The sequence below is a fragment of the Rhyacophila brunnea genome, unplaced genomic scaffold (assembly GCF_057557595.1).
Source record: "Rhyacophila brunnea isolate RB1 unplaced genomic scaffold, BYU_Rbru_1.0 scaffold_18, whole genome shotgun sequence".
In the NCBI taxonomy this organism is placed as follows: domain Eukaryota; kingdom Metazoa; phylum Arthropoda; class Insecta; order Trichoptera; family Rhyacophilidae; genus Rhyacophila; species Rhyacophila brunnea.
This window is the reverse complement of record NW_028232837.1, coordinates 12,841,458-12,855,363: the sequence shown is the minus strand read 5'-3', so window position 1 is coordinate 12,855,363 and position 13,906 is coordinate 12,841,458. Positions and strand designations below refer to the sequence as shown.

At 33.9% G+C, this 13,906-nt stretch overlaps 1 protein-coding gene across 1 annotated transcript; it reads left to right on the top strand.

The window, feature by feature from the left end:
* The first annotated feature begins 3,435 nt into the window (after positions 1-3,435).
* Positions 3,436-11,318, top strand: trus (programmed cell death 2 like trus). The gene is made up of 8 exons (XM_085945062.1): positions 3,436-3,598; positions 3,819-3,985; positions 5,424-5,645; positions 7,460-7,542; positions 7,629-7,750; positions 9,957-10,119; positions 10,678-10,822; positions 11,026-11,318. Exons 1-8 carry the CDS (start codon positions 3,491-3,493, stop codon positions 11,285-11,287), a joined length of 1,272 nt encoding a protein of 423 aa, XP_085801188.1. The 5' UTR covers positions 3,436-3,490; the 3' UTR covers positions 11,288-11,318.
* Positions 11,319-13,906: the final 2,588 nt, after the last annotated feature.

Here is a 13,906-nt window from a genome sequence, read left to right as displayed (position 1 = left end):
TGACGTGAATTGCGATTTGCTGGCGACACAGGGCGCACAGAGTTGTCTAGATAATTTAAAAATCGAGAAATTAACTTAGATAACTCTTTTATAAATAATAGTGAAGCCGTGCCGCACTGCGAAAAAAATATATAAATGAATCGACTCGTGAAAATTTAATTAATATTCAGCAAACTTTTGACCGACCTTTAATCTCGAATGTGCCTGTAACTTTATAAACTGTGTAAAACTTAATAATTGTGTACCTGTGTGTTGTGTTGTGTATGTAACGTTACTGTGGACCATAATTAATAATAAAAACCGTTGACCTTTGCGTCGATTAATTGGTGCGTTCATCATTCTTATCATCCCGGCATCCTATATTTACCCAACTGTCAAGATTACCTTACACTGAACGTGCTCTACCACACCAAACCCAGCTTCAATTGACCGCCCTGAACAATTTACATCACTGAGCTAGTCAAAGGGTGGAAGCTGCTCGTGTAACTTACACGTATCGACCGGCGGCGCGCTACCAAGGGCGTCATTAACGTCAGGTCGACCGAAGAGCTGAGTGCGGTGGTCGGATCGAGCTGTGCGGCCCCGACTCCCCTCCCTACCCGGACTTTCGGGGTGTCAATTCAATTCAATTCATTTATTTTAAATATTGTGGACATTACAAATTATAAGTTTAAGACGTTCACAACATGACATTTAGAAACAACGAAATATTATTAAAACAATATTAGGTACATAACAAAAGAGATAGATCAGTATTAAGTTATTCTACAGTATAAATGTGTAAATACAAAAAAAATATATAGATATAAGTTATAAGGAAGTACACCGGATGAGTTAAGCAGACCCTATTTTAAGAATTTATAAAATAACGTCCACCTACACTCATCCTCACGTAGATGGAATATATCAACATCCGAAGCGATTTGGTTGAACAGAGTTATTGCCCTCCCAATTGGCACCACCAATGGCAGGTTAGTTCTGCTCCTCGGGAGAACAAACAACTGATGCTCCCGATTTCTATGATAGTTATCAGGGACACACAAGTCAATACTACCAAGAATGGCAGAGTTCTAATTCACGCCACGTATAAGTCGAAAAAAATACGTGGCCAAATATTGATATATTCTAGCACTAAAACTACGGTATGTAAGCATACCTAAGAGAAAGTCAGTTGGATAAAGCCACGGATAGTATCCATATAACCTCAAATAAAGGAGTCTCAAAAATTTCTTTTGAACTCGCTCCACCATAAGGTCATATTTCAACTGATGCGGGGCCGAAACAATCGACCCACTCTCAAGCCGGCTTCTCACTAAGGAATTATAAAGAATTTTTAATACAGTAACATCCGAAAAGACCCGGGAAGTACGCAAGACGAAGCCAAACATTTGTAACGCCTTTTTACAAATGATAGCAATATGACCACTAAATGACAGCTTACTGTCAAATGTAATGCCAAGATCCCTTACAGATTACAATTTGATCTAATTTTATGCGATGTAATAAGGCAAAGACGTGTAGCAGTGTAGTAAAAAATATCAGTGTAGTAAAAATTGCAAAGTTATGAAGCGTAATATAGGTACTATACCTCAATGCTTACAGTCCTACCGGTGTTGCCTTATTTTCTTAGTGGAATTATAGTACAGAGCCTCCAAAATTATAGTATTTGGGGAAAAAATATAGTACGCGTTGTCATCTATTGAAAATGTATAGGGTTTTAGTTTCTCAGAAAAAAATAACCAAGAATTTGAGAAACTCCGAGACCCCTTTTTATTTAGGTACCTCCTCCAACCAAAAATGCTAACTGAAGAATTCAATAAATTTCATTTTAAACCAAAGTCAACGATTTTTTTTACGTTTTTCGAGCAAGTTTTTTTCCAAGTTTTCCAAATCTTCTTATATCGCGATGATATAGTACTATGTACCAATTTATCGAATGGAAATAACGAAATTTTACGGGGAATATATATTCGCACAATTGAATAGACTGTTTTCACAAAGCGCTGACAACATTTAAAAAGACGTTCGTCACATCGGAAATGGATGATATTCACAAATCAACTACAACTCTCAAATGATCGATTTGCACTAAGGAAAAAGTAGTCTTCACGTATCAATTGTAACTAATTCATCGTAAAATAATACAAACACTAAGAAAATATGTAGATTTTATGATTATAAACAATATAAATAATACTATAAGTACCTACCTATTTAAAAAGTGACGTTAATTAATACTTAGGTAAATGTGCCGCAGATGCCGTCATGAGCTTTTATGATTTTTTTTACAAAAACAGTTTATTCCATCTAGACAAATTATAATAAATAGGTACCTATAAATATTTTTCTGTCGGCGCATAGGTTTTTCGATCCAATAATTGTTAATTTAAAATTTGAAATGCTCATACATTTTGATGCATCATTATCACAAACTAAAATTATATTAGGTAATATTTGGTTGGGGTAGGTTAAGTTTGGTTGGGTTAGGTTAGGTTAGGTTACGTTAGGTTAGGTTAGGTTAGGTCAGGTCAGATTAGGTTAGGTTAGGTTAGGTTTGGTTTGGTTCAAAAAAGATAGGTAGTTATACAATCTCATGACGGCATCTGCGCGACATTTACCAAAATTTATATCGATGAACCGAAAAAGATATACCTAGGTGGTGTTATTTGGTTGTAGATTTACATCAAATAATATATATACATATTTATATTACTGCGTTAAACATTAATTATATTGACACCTAAGCATCATTTTTGCGATTGCCTTCTAATAAATTGTATTGCCGCTACAATTATTAGTTTGACATTTTGTGAATTTCTGCCTTTTCTTTGTGCGATATATTATTTATCGGTGAAAACAATTTTACAAATGTGTGCAGTTGTCAAAATTGAGTGAATTTATATTTACAATGAGTGATTCATGATTTTTGTTTTGTGAAACAAACTATTTTATGTGATTTCATCTATTTATTTGTGAAATCATTTAATATAATATGTGAAAACTACTTTCCATATGTTAAAGTTTTTTTTTGTGAATTTTTATTATTGCAATGTGCGATTAATTCTCACCCAAATTTTACTACCTTTTACATTATTTTTTCCGATATTCAAAATTATAGCATTTTGGGCGTACTATACCTGTTTTATATCGTACATAGTACGTAGACCAAAATTATAGTACAAATACTATAATTATAGTACGGTTGGCAGCACTGATACAAACGCAAAAATTAAGTTTTCCTCTTTCGTAAATAAAAATATTGAGTAAAAGATAATTTATTTAAAATTGTTTTTAAACTACGATAAATTATTAACAACTTAATAAAATATTTCAAATAAAATGCAAAATACTAGTAGTAAATTCCCATAATCGGCTTTATTTGACAATGTCTATGGTCTATGTTGTTTTTACGTATATTATCTATAATGTTTATTTGAGAGTTAACCTATGTGTCAAATTAATATAATTATTTTTGTGCATTCTGTTTATAATGTCACAAATAAATCAAAAGATATATCTTGGCTATGAAGACGAAACTGTTTCTGAAAAATATTCGTCGGATGTATCGTTCATTACGAACAAAATAGGTGGACTACCGGTATATTTTGTGTGTTTGTTTGAATAAAATACTATCTTATAACGATGTGTCAAAAGCACGTGGATTACATGTCAAATAATATTACTTGGTTTATTTTTTAAATATATTTAATATCCTAAGACTTACAACTGCCAATATTAGCAGGTCAAATAATTAATGTCATGTTTTGTTTACTGCTATCAAACTATTTAAAATTGACTAAGTAAAAAAATCTTTACAGGATTTGCCCCCGCTGAAAGACATAAAATATGATTCTCGCTGTGAATTATGCGGATATTTAAGGTTATTAGTTTTGCAATGTTACGCACCTTTGCAAGAGAACCCCTATCATAGAACTCTTTACATTTTCGCATGCATTCACCCGGGCTGTTGGAATAACCCGAAAAGGTAAGTAATCAAACCAATCTACTGTATTGTTATTATAAGCAGAGGTGTATCCACTGCTAGATGAAAGCGGGGCAATATTGCCACATGACCTTTCATAACTTTCTTTTTAGACCAAACCCAACCTAACCTAACCCTAAACGAAGACACAATAAAGCTATGGAACCACAGATACACAGGATCAATAACGTAGAAATTTATTCCAAACATAAACTCTGCCATCACTCTTGCCAGGAACATAAAAATATCACACGAACTCACACAAATACTAACAGGCCACGGAGTGGTGCGAGCTTATCTATAAAGATTTAAATTGAGGGATGATGACTGTTGTCCACGTGACGGCAACACATCTCAAATTGTGTGGCATGTCATCAACGACTGCCCTATACTAAAAAGGGAGCAATGGACTCTCAGGACTCAGGTGTAGACAGCATTATCATGAAATTGACCTCCAAAAGCCTCATGTAAGTAAAAAGTACTAAGCAATAGAACAACACAAGAACACTACACAAAATATTTAATCCTGGCCATAAAGAAAATTAAAGATATAAATGGAGGAACCTAATTAGCCCCACATCAATAGTAACTAAACAATAGTAAAAAATAAGTAACCCACCCAACCACCTTGTACGAAAAAGCAAGGGCATGATTATTAATATTAAAAAAAAAAAAAAACTAACCTAACCTACCCCAACCTAATCTAACCTGACATAATCTTAGTGTGTGATAATGATGCATCGAAATGTATGATAATATCAAATTTTAAATAAACAATTATTATATCGAAAAGCATCTGCGCCGACAGAAAAAGGTATTTAATATAATTGTCTACATGGAATAAACTGTTTTCGTAAAAAACTTCTATAAAAGCTCCTGCGGGCATCTGCGGCACATCATACAAGCCCAATACCATTTCATTAGTTTGGCGACATTTATCATATCATATATTCTTGTCTGCTTCCCGATAGTGCCGCAGATGACCGCATGACCTTTTATAACTTTCTTTTTTGACTAAACCCAACCTAATCTAACCTAAACTTAGTGTGCATAATGATGATAGTGATAATGAATAATGATAATGATGCATCGAAATGTATGAAAATATTAAACTTTAAATTAACAATTGTTGGATCGAAAAGCATCTGCGCCAACAGAAATATACATGGGATAAACTGTTTTTGCCAAAAAAAAATGATAAATGGTCATGCGGTCATCTGCCTTAGTTTCTTTTAGTCTCTCCTCATTATGTCCAACATGCACCTTTCCATCAGGGTTCCTCGATTCAATTATGGTCCCATTTCCACCACATGGTCCAAGATTTTTTCCAGATTTTTTTTTATTAGGTATTCATATTTCTGAGGCTTTTCATGTATTAAATGTAAGGGGTGGGCAGATCTTCATTATTTTAGTTTAATTTATTTCAACTTTATTCTTTCAGTTGGAGTTGTGTGCGTAGCCAATATATTGACGAGTCATACGTGCCACGATTAAGTCAAAATAAGGCTGCAGATGGTTTATCTGGTACGTGTAAAGAGAATGCCAAAGTTGTATCAGATAGTTGGTGTTCGGGAGCAGATGAGTGGGGTGATGAGGCTGATGAGAAAACTCCAGCGAAAATATCTGACGACGATGATGATGAAGTCTCTGTTACAATAGACCGGTTTGTTGAATTTACTCTCTTTAATCCAATCTATATGTCGTAGTTTGCAGGCTCGATTCTGTAGTTGGCAAAAAGCATATCCTATATATATATATTTTTTAGAGGTTTGTTTTTCGAATTGACAACATTTTTTTCAGCGACAGCTGAATTGTGCTCAGTTTGGTTTGCCATTTCACCATGAATAGACTTACGTTATAACATTTGCAACGTTTGCAAATTGTGCAAATCTGTTTTTAAAATCATGGTTCAGTTCGCGATTTCACTACACTTTGGATGTTTTTCTGTGGGGATATGTGAAGTCGCTAGTCTACACCCTACACCAATAAACCAGAGACGACTTGAAAGCCAACATTCGTCGCGTTGTTGCCGATATATGACCCTCCTAAAAGTGGTCGAAAATTGGACTTCCAAATTGCGCTTTCTTCGAGCCATCCACGGCGCGGAACCCATATGCCCGAAATCATATTTAAACACTAATGGCAAACAATTATCTTTCCAATAAAGCAAATACCATGGCCATTACCACGATTTTTATGTGTTTTATTTAATATGAAAGTTTTATACCTCAAGCATCTACACCCGTTATTTTCAATGTGTGATTCATCCAGTCATTAATATATCTACAGGATATGCCATTCCTAACAATATCTGAACAGAAAAATTGGAGGTTGTATTAACATATTTTTTTTACGAGAAATGGATGTTACTCACTTGCTCACCCTATTAGTTCCATACTCTGGGTCCAAACAGACATTGAAAAACACCATGTGAATTTGCCAGACCTGGGATTCGAACCCGGAACCCACGACATAAGCCTGATGCGTAACTGCTCGGTCAGTGCAAGGACCCAATGGGTTTGGTGAATGGGTAATAAATACTTTATAGTCTCTTAAACCTCAAATACATTATCAGCACGTTATGTGCTGTCATACTAAGCTGCCGCTACGGGAAAAAAGTGTAATGTCATTTTTCTTGGTATTTAAAATGTTATCAGACTGATGCTCCCATCCCGTAGCACATTTTGAACCTTTAAATTAACATTGTCAGTTAGTGAAATTTGCCGAAATCGTCAGAACAAACATGAGGTCACCTCACGTGTACCGCGCTACATCGGCAACATTCTGCATGCCAATACATTTTCGACTCACGTAAAAACGCACACTATTTGTTTTTATTTTTTTCTCTATGGATTTTCTATTAAATTATTATCTATGTCTGGGGTTTATGTCTATTATCTATGGTCTGCTGGTTGGGTTCTGTTCGAAATATAATCTATGGATGCAATATCGCAAGTAATTTTAATTTGTTTATATTAATCGAAATTACCATGAATAATGAATAATAATTCAAAATACTAATACATTTCCATAATTGAATTTATAGAGATAGTGATCATTCAAAATATTTTGCTGAATGGCGAAACCATAGACTAAATTTGTCACCACACCAGCATGTAACAGCATGTGACGTGATCATAATGTAATCGCAGCATTTATCTCTCACCATGTTAAGGGTCATAATCTTTGCTTTGGAGCAAACATCTGTAATTGACATAATTTTTTAATTCCAAAAACGCTGAACAACATCTTGTTCTGTAGAGAACGATCATAATTATATGAAAGTGAAGTTGAATAACGGTTACTCTGGTTGATGATTAAATTAACTGTCACTTTTCATTAATGACAATACCTAGACAAAAATACATTGCATTAGCATTAAAAGCGGTAAACAAGACAATCATTATTTAGAATGCTTAGATGAACAATCATAAAAAATACAAGATTATTAAATAGTCTCTATCGATCGTTTTGCAGGTCCCTAAAAAGTAACAATGAAATAGAAGATATTGAAATGGCCATCGATCAGTTGCAGTTGTCAGATGAATTATCAAGACTTGGTAAATTTTAATTTTTACATATAAAATACATATTATTTTACTATGATTGTATCTAAATTATTATGTAACATTTAAAATTTTAATAGATGGACATGTTCGCACTGTGGTGGCACCCACAGCATCTGCGGAAATTGAAGGAAACTTCTCTGAAATAACGATCGACACACCTACAGTTCCAGAGAATAATATTACGGCTTTGTATCAACAGGTAAGTGTTTGAATTATAACTAGACACTGTTTTTTTAACTATTATATTACGTGACAGCGATTTCTCGACGATTTTTGTGTGTGATGTTTAGTGTCACTTGCCCACAAGCAACTAAAAGAAATCAGCTTGAGGGGTACATCCCTGAGAGACTACACTTTTCAGAGAGATTTTTAATTTGTATAAATATCACACAGATGAATTGGGCATGGTTATTTCTACTATTCAGCCACAAGTATTAAAAAACATTTTCAAGTAAGTCTGTTAATATTTTTTTTCTCGTACTAGCTGATACTGGGCAGTGTGAGGCCATTGTGCATATCGTTTGCCATAGCTCTGTCCTTATGAGGTTTTCGTTGGGGAATTTAGGCATCTATGCTGTTAAATTTGTTATCAGTAGTCATATAAAAATTAATATTCTATGTACTATATTAACTTCCTCCAACTAATTCAACTCTTTACCCCTTACATAGGCAATATTTTTTAGGGATATTTCTATCTATTGTCTAGCCCCCTACATTTTGTTTGAATCCTTACACACGGGCATTGGCACGCAAACGAGAGCATACACTGTCTATCAGTAGCGAAGGGTGGTGGTAGGCTGTTAAGATCCGCCATAAATAGTGCACATTAAACTTTTTTAGTCATACATACATATTTGTTTTTATTGAACTAAGACTGCAATTTACAAATGGTGTTGGTTAATTTTTAAAAATCATTTAAACCCTGCCTAAACTGAACCATAAAAGTTTTGGTACATCTTGGGCAATACGACAAAATTGTGCACACTTTTTCATTCATACTTATTTGTTTTCGTTGGATAAAGAATACATATTACACATATTGTTGGTTCATTGTTTTAAATTCATTAAGCCCTGCCTAAACTAAACTATAATAGATAAGAAATATTATTCTATATATAAAATATCCAAAATTATGTATGATTTAATGACATAATTTTAGATATTTTATAGATAGACGAATGTTTTAACTATTAATCATTATGGCATGGTTTTCGCAAAGTTTAATTGAATCTTAAAAACTAACCAACACCAACTATAAATTATTGTAGTCTTAGTTCAATAAAAACAAATACGTATGACTAACAAAGTTTGATGTGCACTATTTATGGCGGATCTTAACAGCTTACCTCTACCCTTCGCTACTGCTGTCTAGTGTCTAGCCCCCTACATTTTGTTTGAATCCTTAAAGGCCAGCCACACGCTCATGCTTCACTATGGTGTTGCCTGCGCAGACCGGTTTGCGCAGGCAAACCCGTGCGTGTGGACGGCAAAACTGTACACCGTGCAAACCAAAAAGTGCGGCCTGCGTAAAATTCAACTTGCTTGAAATTTTAACTGCGCAAACCGAGTTTTACAAGCCGCGCTCAGTTCATCGAAGGTTACGGTCTTTTTTCATTTATACTTATTTGTTTTCGTTGGATTAAGAATACATAATATTACACATATTATTGTTGGTACGTTTTTTAAATTCATTACTCTGAAAAAAATCACAATAGATAAAAAAAAATATTATATATTTAATTGCATAATCTTAGATATTTTATAGATAGACTAGTATTTTTTGACTGTTATCTATTTTGGCTTGGTTTTCGCAGGGTTTAATTGAATTTTAAAAACTAACCAATACCATCTGTAAATTATAGTCTTATGTCAATGAAAACAAATACGTATGACTGACAAAGTTTAGTGTGCACCATTTATGACGGATCTTAACAGCGTACCTCCACCCTTCGCCACTAGAATATATACCATATTTAAGCAAAAAATGCTGATTTATATGCGAGTGTATGTTTCTTCTCAATAGCCATTGTTTGGTCCACTTGGATCTGGAGGATTATTTCTCTTTTATTAACCAATAAACAATAGAAAAACGCTTGTGACAAAAACAAATCGTCACTTGACACGACTTTGCTGCGATTCCGAAAAACAGTGTTTTCACGACGACGACTTCTGTTGTAACGTAATGAGGTTTGCGGAGTTTTACTTGTGCCGTGTGGCCATGCGAGAGTGTTCCGTCTTTTTTGCACAGGCAAAACCGCGCAGGCAAGCCGCTGCCGTGTAGCCGGCGCATTACACACGGACATTGGCACGCAAACGACAACATACACTGTCTATTGTATTTTTTCTATTGAAGATTTTTATTGTTATTATTCTTAATTAAAATGCTTTGTTATTTTGTTCTAAAGGTACCTGAGTTACCAGATGAATTGAAAAATACTGAAAATAGCTCCATTCAATTTGTGCCAAAGTTTATGGCAGTTGCTGAAGAATATTTATCTAACGATGACAGCGACATGACGCATCATGTTACACATTTAATGCAACAGTACGCCAAAACAAATGAATTAGGTAATATATTTAATGCCTTGCAGAATTATGTCAAGCATATTGTCACCTCAATACTACAACTAGATAACTCTGATTTGACCATTGTTGGGAAAATGAAATTTAAACTATTCAGTATTCATGCAGTTTCGTGAAAAGTAATGTAATTATTTCGCCAATTTCTAGAGCCAGTAGCACTTTTGGTCATTGGTATAATAAAATTTGGTCGATTTCTAACATATCCATGTTATATTAGCCAAAATTCACATTCATGCCTTTGCGTCCATCTTTTTGAGTCCTTACACATTGAACAAAACAATAAGTGGTTTTTGCCAGATGCAGGATTCGAATCTGCATCCACGGCTTCAGAGACAAGTGCTCTATGACCGCTTGCTTCACTGTAGCAATGACAAATCAATAATTTTATTGTACATATTCAATTTAATGAGGAAACTGAAGTTATATAATTAAATCCTTTGGTGAATTTAAATTACAAACAATATCCAATAGTTTTGTTTAAAGTTTTTAATGATGTTGTCTCACTGGACTGGTTTTTCCTTATATTGGCTTGATGATTTGTAGTGAAACCTGGCAAACAGAGTAAAGAAACTGGAGGTGGTAATATTGATGCTGAAGAAGAGTACGAGGAGGCCATACCGCTTCACGGAGATCAGCTGTTTCATTCTTTCCTCACAAGGATACAAATAAATCCTACTCAGATTATCAGGTACAAATTTATGTTATCATGCATTTATTGTTATAAAAAAATCTCAAAAATCTGACATCAACCAAACTTTTTTTAAACCTCTACGTGTTATAAGAATTCAGTTGATAAGGACCCAGGCTAATAAATATATATTGTCGGTTTCAATTTGACAATCTTATTGGTTGGCTTATTAACCTATTAAATTAATCCTTGTTATTGCTTAGGTACTCATTAGGTGGACAACCATTGCTGATGACAGCTCTGCCAAAAAATTCCAAACCAATGAAATGTTCTCATTGTCATGGCGATACTTGGTTTGAACTTCAAATATTACCGACAATCATACCGTCCCTCCGATTGCCAAATTCAGACAAGACTTATCTGGAGTTTGGAACCGTACTCATATACACTTGCAAAAATAGCTGCTGGAAGAATGAGGATGTGCTACTTCCGGAGACTGTGATTGTGCAATCTGAACCGATGTGATAGTGAATAATAATAAATGAATCAATTGATAAAAAACTCATCTTTCTTTATTCGCCCTACCTTCTTCCAGACGGAATATATTATGAAGCTGCTAGTTTCAAAATCGGTAACATCCATATTCCTCCATTTTGAGGTAATCCAAAAAAACAGTCAAAACAGTAGCAAAGAGTGGAGGTAGGCTGTTAAGATCCGACATAAATAGTGCACGCTAAAATTTGTCAGTCATTCGTATTTGTTTTCATTGAACTAAGACTACAAATTGCAGATAGTCTAGTTAGTTTTTAACAATTAATTAAACCCTGCGTTAAACCAAGTTAAATGTTCTGCTATTTTAAAAAATATCCAAAATGATGTGATTTAATGGCATAATTTCAGATATTTTATAGATAGACAAATATGTTTTAACTATTACCCATTATGGCTTGGATTATGCAGGGTTTAATTGGATTTAAAAAACTAACCAACACCATCTGCAATTTGTAGTCTTAGTATAATGAAAACAAATACGTATGTCTGACAAAGTTTAGTGTGTACTATTTATGTCGGATCTTAACATTTATAGCAAAAATATTATTGCCCTCATTACAAAAAAAATGTAAGATAAACGTTCCATTTCTGTTACCTACCTATTATTAAAAATAAGCTTAATTCATTTCCTACTATCATTATCCTTGTTTCTGAGAAAGTAATTAATTCCTCTCTTTATTCTGAATTTTGGTATTAAATTTTTTTTTCGTATTTTGATGATATTTCGAGATATGCTGCAGAAACTTTATTGTCGGCCGTTGATGCTTTATCTCAAGTGACGTGTACGCACAAAATACATCAGCCTCACTTGCCCGACACCGATGTCGGGTCATACATTGCCCAGCAACTGGACAATAGTTGCACCATTTTTTTGGCAATCTGCAATTTTTGATGCTCGTTTATGGGCGCCTTAATAGATTAAGGTTTGTACTCAAATGGAGTACAAAACTTAAATCCATTAGAGCAGTTAGTTATGTTCTTCCACCCATCCAATAGTATGTATCAGTGGCGAAGGGTGGAGGTAGTGCCATAAACAGTGCACATTAAACTTTTTCAGACATACATATTTCATTGAAATAAGACTACAATTTACAAATAGTGTTGGTCAGTTTTTAAAATTCAATTAAACCCTGAGAAACCAAGCCATAATAGATAACAGTCAAAAAATACATGTCTATCCATAAAATATATAAAAATATGCAATTAAATCATACATAACTTTGAATATTTTATAAATAGAATAATATTTTTTATTTATTATAGTTTGGTTTAGCCAGGTCCTAATGAATTAAAAAAATTAACCAACAATATGTGTAATATGTATTTTTAATCCAATGAAAACAAATAACTATGAATGAAAAAGTGTGTACAATTTTGTCGTATTGCCCAAATTAGACCAAAACTATTATGGTTTCGTTTAGGCAGGGTTTAATTGATTTTTAAAAACTAACACCATCTGTAAATTGTAGTCTTAGTTCAATAAAAACAAATACATATGACTAAAAAAGTTTAGTGTTCACTATTTATAGCGAATCTTAACAGCCTACCTCCACCCTTCGCCACTGGTATGTATTATAGTAATGGAAAGGAAGATTAAATGAAAAATGATTTCATAGTATGTATTGTCCATTCAATTTATTTTATTAACAATCTTATTATCTAGTACATTGGCACATGAATATGTTAGTACATTTTGGAAAGTAAACCACTATAATCGTTAAAAAAAAAATATGAATCTCACAACCAGGATTAATAATTTAAAATAATCTGGATTGTTGAAGAAATAACCGAAAACTGATTCGCATAATACAGTAGTTTCAAACTTTTGTTTCACATCGCTTTGCATCACGTGCATGGATTTACCGCTGACAGTACGTATTATCGTGATCATAACAACAAAATGCATGTGTAAACACGTATTATCGTGCAAGTTGTAAGATTGCATGCATGGATCAAAAAAGTTCAGAAGCCTCTGAATTTTCACGCGTCAGTTGGACTGTGCGATAGCGCCTGCGCAGTAGAACGATAGTGGCGAACCTGGCGGAAAAAAAATTAACCACACAGCGCAGACTCATTTTGACGTTTACCGATTTTCACGACCTATCAAATAGCACCATACAATGACAACATTGCGTCTTGCTTACGCTTGATGAATGAAATTGACAAGACAGTCAGCACTTTTACGTGTAAACAGTTATTATCGCGATTGTTTAAAATACACACTATCGGTGACAGTAAATCCATGCACGTGTACAGGTGCTATTAGGACGTAATTAATTTTTACAGCACCCTATAAAATACGAATTAGTGGGACGGGCTGCTCACAGGCTAGTTTCTCAAATCTTGGAATCAAACATAGCTACCCTCATTTTTATTTAATATATTATATTACGTATTAGTTTGATCGCGATGCCATTCGGTAGATTCGAACAGCAATAACCATAGATAAAATATATATATGAAGGCTGTCAATGTCCAGCGCAATGAAACAACGTGACACATCGTCGCCTTATTCATTGAACTAATAATGCAAATTGAAGATGGTGCAAGTGATTGCAGATCGCCCATCATAGCATACCTAAACTATTATGT

Bases quoted from the DNA above. Each gene is read 5' to 3' on its own strand.
- trus (XM_085945062.1), top strand. From the start codon at position 3,491: ATGTCACAAATAAATCAAAAGATATATCTTGGCTATGAAGACGAAACT. The intron at 3,599-3,818 runs GTATATTTTGTG...AAATCTTTACAG, and splicing joins ACAAAATAGGTGGACTACCG to GATTTGCCCCCGCTGAAAGA. The intron at 10,823-11,025 runs GTACAAATTTAT...GTTATTGCTTAG, and splicing joins AATCCTACTCAGATTATCAG to GTACTCATTAGGTGGACAAC.